This window comes from Aulonocara stuartgranti (genome assembly GCF_965226115.1).
Source record: "Aulonocara stuartgranti genome assembly, chromosome: 20".
Lineage (NCBI taxonomy): Eukaryota > Metazoa > Chordata > Actinopteri > Cichliformes > Cichlidae > Aulonocara > Aulonocara stuartgranti.
The window spans coordinates 6291694-6305086 of record NC_138956.1 but is presented as its reverse complement, the minus strand read 5'-3'; the positions used below and the strand labels follow the sequence as shown (position 1 = coordinate 6305086).

At 38.0% G+C, this 13393-nt stretch overlaps 1 protein-coding gene across 1 annotated transcript in view; it reads left to right on the top strand.

Annotated features, from left to right (window-relative positions):
• The window catches only part of LOC309696613 (tumor necrosis factor receptor superfamily member 1A), a 31318-nt gene that overhangs the window by 13500 nt on the left and 4425 nt on the right, over positions 1 to 13393 (top strand). The window contains 11 exon segments of the mRNA XM_082517900.1: positions 627 to 733; positions 737 to 754; positions 7174 to 7270; positions 7377 to 7502; positions 8187 to 8312; positions 8442 to 8481; positions 10179 to 10252; positions 10737 to 10862; positions 11074 to 11220; positions 11878 to 11915; positions 12133 to 12241. Of these exon segments, the coding sequence (XP_082374026.1) occupies positions 627 to 733; positions 737 to 754; positions 7174 to 7270; positions 7377 to 7502; positions 8187 to 8312; positions 8442 to 8481; positions 10179 to 10252; positions 10737 to 10862; positions 11074 to 11220; positions 11878 to 11915; positions 12133 to 12241 (1008 nt within the window).

The following is a 13393-nucleotide window of genomic DNA, read 5'->3' as shown; positions in this document are numbered from 1 at the left end:
TTTGCCACTAAAACTAAAACTAATGAAAAGACACTGACTGAGAAAACAACATGTAGTCCTGTGGCCTTGTCAGAGCTGTGTATTCCAGTTATTTGGACTAAGAAAGTCTTCTGTTTATTAAGTGTAGTATTTTTATTTTGTCTGTTCTTGAGTAACTGTAAATCGTATTGCTGTTATTACAACAGCTAGTGTACATCCACACTGTTATCTTCTTCATTTTTAGTGTTAATATGAAGCCTCCTATGTAACTGCATTTGGCAGGTAAATGTTAAGGCTGCAGTGTTTAAAGGTGACAGCAGACACATGGAGGTAACTGAGGCAAAGAAGGCTTTTTAATTATTGGGATCCTCTGTCATAGTCTCACTGCTCTAAAAACAACAATTTCTACAGTCATTTGAAAGAATTTTCACAGGACTCTACAGTCATAAAAACACAAAATAAACCTTTGTCAGTATTATGGGAGAATTTTGCCCCACTTTTATTAACAGTGCCTGCTCAGTTTGCTCTGTATTTGCAGGCATTTGTTTATGGACTGAGAGGACAGAACAAACTAATGGTTCACGTTACAAATTGTGCACACCTGAAGTAAAACACTAACTTTCCTCTTTTCTCTCTCTCTGTCCCAGGTTGTCATAAAGATGGTACCTGTGACGAGCCAATTGAAACGTACAGATTCAAAAGATGGGGCAAAAGATGGCACCTACATGGAAATGAAAAACCCTACGGGGAAATGTAAAGTGTGAGTCATGTGTTTGTAAGTATCCTGCTTCCAGTGAATAGACGCATGTGGTAGTGTGAGAAAATGTAAGAGGATCTGGAGTTAAATCTGACTACACACATAGTATAATATGCTCTTTTGTTCCTGCAACCTTTCACAATGATATTTTGGTGATCTCATTCAACCGTTTTTTGAAGTCAGAACTCTTGAATGAAATCTGTTGAGTCTGGGAAATCTTGTCAGACTTGTGTTTCATTATGAACAGGCAGAGTATTGGGCTAGAGACTTTGCGGTGTAATTATATCATTTAGAAAATACCCAAAATGTCCAATGAACTAATGTTCATATGCTGGCTTACATAATGCAGTAACTCTGTCACTTAAAATAAATAAATAAATAAATGATTAAAGTGGGGCAAAAAAGTATTTAGTCAGCCACCGATTGTGCAAGTTCCCCCACTTAAAATGATGACAGAGGTCAGTAATTTGCACCAGAGGTACACTTCAACTGTGAGAGACCGAATGTGAAAAAAAAATCCATGAATCCACATGGTAGGATTTGTAAAGAATTTATTCGTAAATTAGGGTGGAAAATAAGTATTTGGTCACCTCAAACAAGGAAAATCTCTGGCTCTCACAGACCTGTAACGTCTTCTGTAAGAAGCTTTTCTGTCCCCCACTCGTTACCTGTATGAATGGCACCTGTTTGAACTCATCATCTGTATAAAAGACACCTGTCCACAGCCTCAAACAGTCAGACTCCAAACTCCGCCATGGCCAAGACCAAAGAGCTTTCGAAGGACACCAGGAAAAGTATTGTAGACCTGCACCAGACTGGGAAGAGTGAATCTACAATAGGCAAGCAGCTTGGTGTGAAAAAATCAACTGTGGGAGCAATCATCAGAAAACGGAAGACATACAAGACCACTGATAATCTCCCTCGATCTGGGGCTCCACGCAAGATCTCATCCCGTGGGGTCAAAATGATCATGAGAACGGTGAGCAAAGATCCCAGAACCACACGGGGGGACCTGGTGAATGACCTGCAGAGAGCTGGGACCAAAGTAACAAAGGTCACCATCAGTAACACACTAAAACGGCAGGGAATCAAATCCCGCAGTGCCAGACGTGTCCCGCTGCTGAAGCCAGTGCATGTCCAGGCCCGTCTGAAGTTTGCCAGAGAGCACATGGATGATACAGCAGAGGATTGGGAGAATGTCATGTGGTCAGATGAAACCAAAGTAGAACTTTTTGGTATAAACTCAACTCGTCGTGTTTGGAGGAAGACGAATACTGAGTTGCATCCCAAGAACACCATACCTACTGTGAAGCATGGGGGTGGAAACATCATGCTATGGGGCTGTTTTTCTGCCAAGGGGACAGGACGACTGATCTGTGTTAAGGACAGAATGAATGGGGCCATGTATCGTGAGATTTTGAGCCAAAACCTCCTTCCATCAGTGAGAACTCTGAAGAAGAAACGAGGCTGGGTCTTCCAACATGACAATGATCCAAAACACACCGCCCGGGCAACAAAGGAGTGGCTCCGTAAGAAGCATTTGAAAGTCCTGGAGTGGCCTAGCCAGTCTCCAAACCTCAACCCCATAGAAAATCTGTGGCGGGAGTTGAAAGTCCGTGTTGCTCGGCGACAGCCCCAAAACATCACTGTTCTCGAGAAGATCTGCATGGAGGAATGGGCCAAAATACCAGCTACTGTGTGTGCAAACCTGGTAAAGACCTATAGTAAACGTTTGACCTCTGTTATTGCCAATAAAGGTTATGTTACAAAGTATTGAGTTGTATTTTTGTTATTGACCAAATACTTATTTTCCACCCTGATTTACGAATAAATTCTTTACAAATCCTACCATGTGGATTCATGGATTTTTTTTTTCACATTCTGTCTCTCACAGTTGAAGTGTACCTCTGGTGCAAATTACTGACCTCTGTCATCATTTTAGGTGGGGGAACTTGCACAATCGGTGGCTGACTAAATACTTTTTTGCCCCACTGTATATGAATTCAGCCACCTTCATTTTCCTTTCAGAGAATGCTCACTAAAGAAAGAATTGCCAGCAATGCCAAAGGTAGAAGACGGTACAGGCAAAGTTTTATGACTTCAAAGGGTTTGCATGAACTAGAAAAACACTTTTAATTGCTTTTAAATTCTGATCTAAATATATTTGTGGTTGAGTCGAGCATTTCATGTTTTCTTTAGGCTTTTTAGTCAAAATGGAGGAAACACGTTTGCAAATTTAATCTCCATGCACATCTCTTGTGCACTCACTGCTCCTGTGGTTTGACTGTGGGCATGATTAACCGTGGTGATGAGCAGTGCCAAATGTGTCTAATAATACGAAGGTTATGGGTTACCTGGCTAACTCACAAACCGCATGCGAAATGCTAGTTTCACACATTGTTCTTAAAGAGTAAACAGGCTCCCCGGATCTTCTGCTTCCTCTGCATCTCGGAGGACGCTCCATTCTAGGAGCAGTAACCATTCGAGTCTTCATATCAGGGCTTTGCTATCTCTTAACACCTTTTGAGATATGCCATCAGCTTCCTGTGTTGACAATACCAGTCTCTTTCCTTATTTATAGGACAGCATATCAGATTGAACCAGATTGAACCAGAATGCAGGAGGAAATGTGCTAACGCATCATTTACATATCTATCCACAGCTGTACAGTTTCTCTTAAAGCATGGCCAAATCTTTATCTAAGTTACAATTACAAAACATCATTTATTTTATGGATTAACAAAAAAAAAACCAACCCATTGCATTGTTCTTCTCTATAGTGAATATGTTACTCAGACATTAACAGTACTTGTTGCTGCCATCACTGGGGAGAACTTGGAGAGTGTCTAAGTGGGATTTCTGACATTTGGTACAAAGCAGGTAAGATGAAAGAAAATGGATCTTAATCATTCAAATATAAATTGTACAATGAAGGATACTTAAAAAAACATTGTGATGCTGAGGATTAACTTTAAGAGCCTTTTAGCACCACACATCCCAAGATTGTTGCTGAGCTAAAGCCGATCTTTATGAAAGAAGGATCCAAATTCAGAGTGCAGATCTGACCTGGAAATGATTAAAATGTCCTGCTGGCAAAGAATATTATCAACCAGCATCTTGAATGATAAATCAGTGTGTTCAATAAATACAGAAAAGAGTATAATGTAGTCAGATCGCATTATTACACAATGTTTGCTGGCTTTCTCTTTCTGTTACTGGTCCAACAAGTCTCTCGACTAGGTTGACAACACCTAGGCATCCATCCGTCTATCCATGTACCTGTGGGTTTGTGCAGTACATGGATAGGCGGATGGATGCTCCAACTGTAGCTCCAGCTTCAACATCAAAAGCTTCGATGAATGCTTCAGATCTTCAGATTAATCGAGTTTCGTATGACTATTAGTGAGTTAAAAACCACTGGACGTTATTACTGCTCATGTAGTCTTTTTTAACTCCCACCTCAGCGCTTTATGACTCATTAGATCAAATGTATTGACACATTATAAAAGAGATGGATATTTTTGTAAGTCTCAAATTTCCCCCTTTTTGAATGTAGCATCCTTACATCAGTGTGTCTTTGTGTCTACAGCAGGAAGCCAAATGCCTGATGCACTGATAGTTCCTGGATTTATTTTGGAAAGCATTATTTTATTTATTGCATATTGCATTGCTCTTTCTCAAACTTGAAAAAAGGCTTGGCTGTGTTTTTTGATTTACACTGAAGTCTTAGTCAGCACTCCATGCCATATGAACAATGTATTCCTTTGGATTATAAATTCTATTTTTAAACCTGTATACTTCTTTTTTGGTGTATTTTTTCAGTCCTTTACATAAGTGTGGCGTTCAGTTAAATTGTCAAAACACACGCTGAACAGAATTTGTGAACCAATAAAATGTGACTGGTGTAGATTTATATGTCGGATTAAAAGAGGAAGAGTCAATATTCTCTCCTCTGATATGATAAACAACTGAGTTAACCACATTTGTTTGATTCTCATTGTGGTCCCATCCTTCTTTTTTCTCTCTTCTTTTGAAGTTTGAATGAAAAGTAGGTTGCTTTAGAGCCGGTAACATGGCCAACACCTTCACGGTGTACAACACCTCCTCTTACATGCCCCACTCCGCACCACCATCAGATCTAACCACACTGTCCAGCTTGTGAAATATCCCCATGTATGTCACCAGGGCTTTTGTCTGAACCACATCATTATCACTGAGATTCAGTGGAATTACACTGTCACTATGTGCGTATGCGTGTGTCTGTAAGGGGTGGGTGGTTACATCTGACTTTGTTTCCTGTTTCTCGCAACACTTCTCTGAACACTCCAAAGAACTGAAAGCCCTGACCCACAAACACACTCACACACACACACACTCGCACAAACAAAGCCTTCCTAAAACCGTTAATTTGAGTCAGCTTTAAAGGAAATCTACACCTCAGCTCAGTCAGAGTGCCTCGTCCTGCTGCTGAAAACGACATTGTTTTGCTTTCAAATGAGTGAATTTCAGCATAAGTTGGTTGTTTAACTTCCACACTGCCTGCTCTCCCAAAATGAACTTTGTCTTGGTAAGTAATTCTGTTCATAGGTTTGATCTGGATCATCTGCGTGTTTAATTTCAAGGGTGCTTTAATGCAGTTTCCTCTGAGTGGATTTTCATTATTCATTGTGATGGGAACTATCGGAAAAGATTATGTTTGGATTAGAGGAAGCAAACGTTATGTCTTAATGACTGCAAGATAAATATTTATGATTATTTGTAATATTTTCCTGCGTATATTCTTGAGTGGCCATAAATCTCATTGCTGCCATGACTACAGCTAGTGTACATCCTCACTGTTGTGGCTTCTGTTTTTATTGTTTGCAATAAGAGCTCCATATGTAGCGTGTGTACGTTAGTTGCTGCAAAATCGTTAAGGCTGTAGTGACATGTAGTTGTATGTGGATGAATGAAGGGAAGACGTTCTGTAGATTACTGGGATTATCTTTTGTGGTCTTGCAGCTCTGGGTGCAGTGAGACCGTGACGTTTAATAACTTGATACTTTTACATGAGCTGTATCTAATGATTATTTACTTTCTCTTTTTGCATTATTCACATTTACCCACCTTAAAGATCGCAAGGTTCTTGTCATAATAAATAAATAAATAAATAATAAATGTAAAGACAACGGCCAATAGGTTTCTTAAGGTTTACCTTTGAGAGACTGAAATCACTCAATTGAAAATAGACAATAACTCACAACAATGAGAGGAGAGTCACAGATGAAGAACTTTTAACAATACTGCAAGCTATATTTCAGGGATCTAAATAATCACAGAGGGGAAAAGTTAGCAGAAGGATTCCCTTTGTTTTATGTGTTATCATTGGGCAGCCAGCATCCATAAATATAAGTGTTTTGGGGTTTAGGAAAAGGAAGATGAAGAAGCCCACAGTGTGTAAAACTGGAAGAATAGTCCGGTAAGCTGGTAGCACTGGGCTCCCTGACCTGTCATTTCCTATCGCTCAACAGTTTTCCAACTTATCTCTTTTCTGTGGGGCCAAATCTGTGGGGCAGGGTTGTATTATATTATTTATATGATGATTTCCTCTTCTGAACTTTTCTCACTCACCTACGAGTCAGAAATATTTGACCTTTGTGTCGGACGTTTGTAGAGAGAATATTTTTTTTCACTCAGTGGTGTGTGTGTATATATATATATATATATATATATATATATATATATATATATATATATATATATATAGAGAGAGAGAGAGAGAGAGAGAGAGAGAGAGAGAGAGAGAGAGAGAGAGAGAGAGAGAGAGAGAGAGATTTTAACATGCAGTACAGCTACAGCTGCTTGGATATTCACCTACTGCAGACGTGTGCGAACATTACTTATACATTTAACAGTAGTGTTATTAATCAATCAGGTTCATATCTCATCTGTATGTATTGGGGAAGTTTTGAAAATGAGGATGTTTTTGGACTGAGGTTTGCAATATGCGTCATGTATGTGAGAACTCTGATGGTCAAGAAGAGTCTTAGTTCATTGGCTCTGGGTGGAGGATGGTCCAAATACTCTGACATGTTTTCCGTTCTGTCTTCAAAATGGACCAAGTCTCCACTGATCTGCTTGGCATATTTTTTTCTGTCATTCTGCTTTGGTAGAACAACAACTGTCTGCTGCACGATGTGCATGCTAGAGTTCAGAAAATGTGTTGAACCTTTAATGGCAGTGGAACATTTACATTTTCAATGAACATGTTCCTCTTTGATGATATATGCAAATTAAAAAGTTTTTCCTCTCCAGTGACTTGATGAGAGTCAATTATTTTTACTCTTTCTGTCATTTTGTTTCAGCTTTTGTGATGAAATGTCAATCCTGCTCACACACAAGCACCTTAACCCTCATTTAACACCTCAGATCTTCAGACCTCATTTTTTTTGTTTCAGGTCTTCCCACTGATGCTTGCACTGACTTCCTGTGGACAGAGTCAAACTGAGGGGATCGAACAAACTAATGATTCGTGCTACAATTTATGCCCAGCTGGTAAGATATACATAGGATTATTATTGACAATTATTGTCCTTCGTGAAGTCATTGTGGAAATATCACATTAACTCGTTACCTTTCTCTTTCTCTCTGTCTTCCCCAGGATATCATAAAGTTGGTGATTGTGATGATCAAGTTAAAAAGTACAAATGCAAGAAATGTGAGCATGGCACATTCACGGAGGTAGAAAACTTCGTAGAGAAATGTCGTAGGTGTGACTCATGTAATCGTAAGTATCCTGCTCATTTTCAGTTTGCTGCTACACATACTGTCAGCTTGTGTGATAAAGTTTAAGGAGCGTTCAAGTACAAATTAGACTAGAATAAAGCAGATGGATATTTTCTGGTTATTTCAATATATAAAACATGTGAAGATGGCACCTTCACTGGAAAACCACAGAGAGAAACGTGGACTAAAATAAAACAGTAGACTGGTGTTTTCTGTTTATTTGGTCATATAAAAGACAATGCTATTCTTCGCTGCATGTAAGATCTCTTTTAATGATGAGCAAATTATAATGATCTAATATTTCTGTTAAACCAGTTTGATGCAGTGGAATGAAATAAATATTTAGTGTGGGAAATCCTAATATAATAGTAACTGTATGTCACTAATAACATCAGTGCCAGTTTGAGTATTCACTTTACATGGAGACTTGCACTGTAACAACAACACGTGAATTTGTGTGCGTACCAGTTTGAGCGTGCCGTTAACATATTGATTCCTTCTGTTTACATTTCAACTGAGTTTCACATAAAATATTGAAGCAGAACTTGGAAAAATCATTTCATGTGCTAATTGATGAAAAGAATGTGACAGTAGAAAACAACATGTGGTCCCATGGCCTTATCGGGACTGCGTTTTTCAGTTATTTGGACTGAGATGGAAACACTGTATTTTGCTTTTCCCCCAGATGATGAGGTGGTAATAGAGCCCTGCACCTTTAACAGGAGCACAGTGTGTGGCTGCATGGAGGGATACTACAATTCAGGATCTTATCCACGGCAATGTTCAATATGTTCCTGCCCGCACTGCCCACGTAAGTAACCTCAAAGGATTTTAAAGCATTAGACTGATATTCACTGCAGCCAAACGGATTCATTTTCTAATATAATAACAATCTCACTTTAAATTCCTACATTCACAGTTACTCTTATGTTCCTTTCAGGGAATGCTGACTACTACACGAAGTGCCCACACCCCCGGAGGTAGAAGACTTTACAATGTAACAGAAAATAAACAAAAAAACATAGACAGTGTGCTTAAATTTTGTTCGCGACAGACTGACAAGAACACAGAACTGCAAATGAAAGCGCCAATGATATAAAATACATATACTTACTGTGGTGATAGCTTACGCTGTATTGTATGTGAATACAGTCTACAGGTATGCACCAAAATTGCAGTGTTTGTTCAGTGATGTTTGTTCATTTAATGTGTATCAACTTCTGGTGACGTTTAGAGGGCCACTAACTTACTCTAGATAAATGGCAACTATTTGTCAGTGCTAACTAAAATGTGATCTACAATATGTTTGTGGTTGAGTTAAACATGGCCTGATTTCAGCAGGGGACGTGTTGTCTTTTTGTTAGAATGGAGGAAACATGGTTACAAATTTCTCTCCCCCTCCCATATTTCCTGTGGTTTGACTGAGGCCTTGACTACCTGTGCTAAATAACATGCCTGCAGATGACAAAAGTCCTGATAATAGGCAGATTAGAGTTGCTTTTCAAGCACTGTTTTCCAGTTTTACACATTTGTATTAAAGAATAGACAGATCCCCTGGACATCCACCTTTACATTTCTATAACCATTTCTTCTGATCACTGTACCATAATGTCTTTTTTAAGGATACAAATTGAGTCACAAGATGTCTCTTATTATGTGGGACCGTCCTTTGTCCCCGATGTCCCACATATTGATTGACTCTGCAGGATTTGCATTTGCACTGAGTGAAAGTGCAAGTGCAAAGGATTTGCAAAAGTCTGGCTTTCACTAAGCTTGTGTGAAAAACGGAGGAAAGGCTTTTTAATATTTTTCAATTTCTAATGCTACTCCCATCAGGGAAAGACACCACCAAAAAGTCACAAGGCATCTGACTTTTAGTGGAAAAGACTGAAACAACCACAAAGAAAATAAAGGGAAGTTTATTTCACTTTGCGTTTTTGCCTCTTTGGATATAATTATGCTTCAGGTTCGTACTAGGAAAAATATAGCATGAAGTGACAATTAGCTGACAATGATAGAATTGTCAGCTAAAAAAAACCACTCAAATATCAACGTTCATCCCTACTACTGAAATGCAAACAGACAGAACAAATAACATAAAGAGAAATATGGGATCATATAAGGAGTACATGATAAGAACATAGCTTCGTCTTCCCTTTATTCTTACATTTACTTGTAAACGTTGGAAAAGTTACTTTTAAATGTCATTAATTTGGCCTCTACATAATAAACTAAAATCTGGTAACCTGTTATTGGTAATGAAAATTTCTGACTACCTCAAAACATTGCTAACATGTCCCCACGGAGTCACACACAAAAATTATTGCTTTCCTCAAACTGGGGTCTGATCATCCTAGTTGCAAAATGTTTGAATGTTTTTCCAATGCTGCTAGAAAACGTCAACCTTCAATGGAAAAATCTTTGATTAGTTTTTTTTAGTCTCTCTATAAGTCACTGCAAGCAAGCACACAGAGGAGAACTTAAACTAACAGACTGACTTTTGCAGATATATTCATTTGAATTATGCAGTCTGAATCTGGACCTCAGATTAATGTTGGAATGCATTTTTACACACGACAGGAGAAATAACTGCCTGTGTTGGTGCTTCATTAGCTTTTAATGTCAGGATAAATATGTGTTGTCAGATGATTTCTATACTGTTTTTTTTATGTTATAGGCCAACGAATACTGCAGCTTTGACAAATCCATCTACAACTCCAGTTGTGTCTCCAACCACAGTGGCAAACAAAAGTAAGTGAATCTTTAATTATGTATGTCATTTTGTCTGACTGACTTCTTCTGAAGGTTAGGAGAACCAGCAAAAACAATGAGCCCTAAGCATTCAAGTAGATCTTTAGGAAAAGGAGATTTGAAAACAAGATGTGATACTGTGGGTTTGCTTTTCAAGCTTTTTGGTCCACACATCCCCAAAAATATTGCTGAGATAAAGCAGCTCTATTTAGAAGAATGGAAAAAATTCCTCCTGACCGTACTTCAGATTTGATCTGCAACTACTTAAAAAACACAACTGAGGCTCTCGGAGCCAGATTACTAAATGCACCAGCACCAAGAATAATAAATAATAAAGTTTAAAATTTTATTTTTCTTAAAGTATGTTAACGCAAACGCATTGTGTTGTCTATCCATGTATACCAGAAGATTACATCACATTATATAACCCACTAATGTTGAGAAGTAATTCCAAACTTGCTTCTTTTTTTTAATCGTACGACAGGATTGATGTCTACAACTGTTACACCAGCCTCAACTTCAACTCCCTTTCCAAACAAAGCTCTTGTTTCAACATCCAAGGCTTTCACGAATCCATCAGATCCTTATATAACAGAAATTCCACGTAACCGTTAGTGCTCATTTTATATTTTGACAACACATTTGATACATTAACTTACTGCCCTTGGTTTTGTAGTTTAGTTTTATAACGTATCACACTTGCTAAGGACATTTTATCAGGTTTAGCAGCCTCTGATTGTTATCCAATTTACATGGAGGATAAAGACATAATATGCTTACGTCAGAACTTATTGATGTGGAGTGTGTCTTTGTGTCCACAGCGGGGAATGCAGGAATTTTTCTTGCGATTCTCGTGATTAGCTTTGTGTTGCTCTCATGGTTCCTGCTGATCTGCACCATGAAGATATTCAAACACAAAGACAGTTTTTGCTGGAGGAGGAGGAAAGAGGCTGAAGTCTCCAAGAACGGTAATCTGCAGTAAATAAATCCAACAAAGTACCTGTGCGTTGTATTTAAGTACACATTTGAAGTGTTTGCATTTCATATGAGATTTGTGTAACTTTATCTTCTTTAAAACGTAATGGCACAAATTTGACCCTTAAGGTTAAATGTTACTTTTGTTACTTTTGTCAGTCCTTTTTTTCTATTGCCTAATTGTATTTTGTTCAGTGCAGGGTTTTACTATTTTTCAAGTGCTTTGAATTGAACAATCACTTTTATTCATCAGAGTATTTCTACAACTACCACTGAGCATTAATATACAGTACACAGAGTAAACAGTACAGGCACTTAGCGGTTCGGTAGATATTGACTGGGGACATTCATGTAGTTTTCATATGGCTAATATCAAAGTTATGTAAAGTACTACATGTAAAGTACTAATATGTAAAGTACTACACTTTACATTACTTGACCTCTGGGAAGTTAAGATACTATGACACATCGCAACCAAGGACAAATTTTCTCATGTTACTCCTCACAATGTGAAATGTACTGTCCAGTTGTGCATTAAATAGAAGAATATCCATATTTTGTTCTGTTTTAAAAATGTGCCTTAGTGACTGAACATGTCTTGACTAACAGACAGGAAACTCAATGATAATATCTCCTTTCCTTTTTAACAGAACAACCCAGTCATCAAGGCAGTAACCCGACCACACTGGTTTGTGCTCAGTTTCATGCACTTCGTTTTCTTTAAAGATAGCAATCTAGGCAGGAACACTTACTGTAGGTGCACAGTGAGAATTTCTTGTACATAGTTCATCAAGATAATTAGCTCATTAGCTTATAATTAGCACACAAGAAAGGCAGAAAGTTTTGGTCATCCCTGTCATGCACTTCAAAGTTTGTACTCATGCTGTCTTGTTTGTTCTTTCAAGACGCTTACATTCTCTGAGGAAACTCCCATGTTGACTCTCAATCAGAGTCCAGCCATGTCAGAACATCCAACCCACATCAACACTCTCGTGCCAGTCAATGGCCAGATAGGTAAGACTATCTGAGTATTTGATCTCTTGCTAACATGCACGACATGCAAAATACTGGACTTTGTTAATTATGTGTTGATGATTTCTAATTAAAAAAACAAAACAAAAACACCCCCTGCAGAATTCTCGGAAAAGTTTATTTTAGTCTCAAAAGTCATTTCCTCATTCCCAATGTAAGGAGTGATTAAAATATTCCTTACTTTTAATAGGAGTTCAGTGAAGAAGGATAAAAAACCTCAAATTCGAGAACAGCCAACAATCAAACAGTCTGCATTTCTTTTTCTGTCATTCGGTATTAAATATTCACAGACGAAATCCTTCTCTGCCCTTCAGCACAGGCTTCCATTGTATTGCACTTTAGGGTAAATGTAACCATTTATGGTTTAAGACATAACTGGCAATATAAAACTGATAAATGTGACTTTATCTGCAACATTTTAGCAGGAAATAATTTCTTCTGCTACTACTTCTACTACTACGATCCCAGAAAATACTAGTTTTGTTACTAGAATCATGGGATTATCAGCTAAGAAGAACACCACATACCAAATGAAACTCAGTGGTGTTATAGATATTTTTACACATGAAGTGCAAAGGAAGCTTTTGCCATATTTTCAGAGACAATATGACTCATAAAAGGATAAACAACTTTCAACATTTATTCATTTCTGTATATATTATATCCTTTAAGTAGGCAGGAAAAAAACATCTCTCTCTTTCCCTATATACATATAGATATATATATATAGAGAGAGAGATATTGATATAGATTTAGATAGATGGATAGAAGATTAGGGTCATTGCATCACGTCCTTCAGGACAAGTCAAAATGAGTTCTATACAGTACACACTATAAGGCTGAGTTATCTTTTGGTCACTTAGGAGTTTAAAACAGGCCAATCAGCACAAGCTGGGTAAATAATGTAGTTGCTTAAGAATTTGCTTCTACACCACAGTGTGATTTTTTTTATTTCTGTGGTGAGCAGTAGAGATGGTGCATGCTGCTGCACTGAATTACTTAAGAAATGTGTTAATTTAGAGAGGAGGTGAAACCTATTGTTCGTAGCGCTTCAACTTTCTCCCCTCATTTAAATGACTGTGGACTTCATCCGAAGTGAGACTTAGGTATTGAATGCTGGAGGGTGTGATGGGC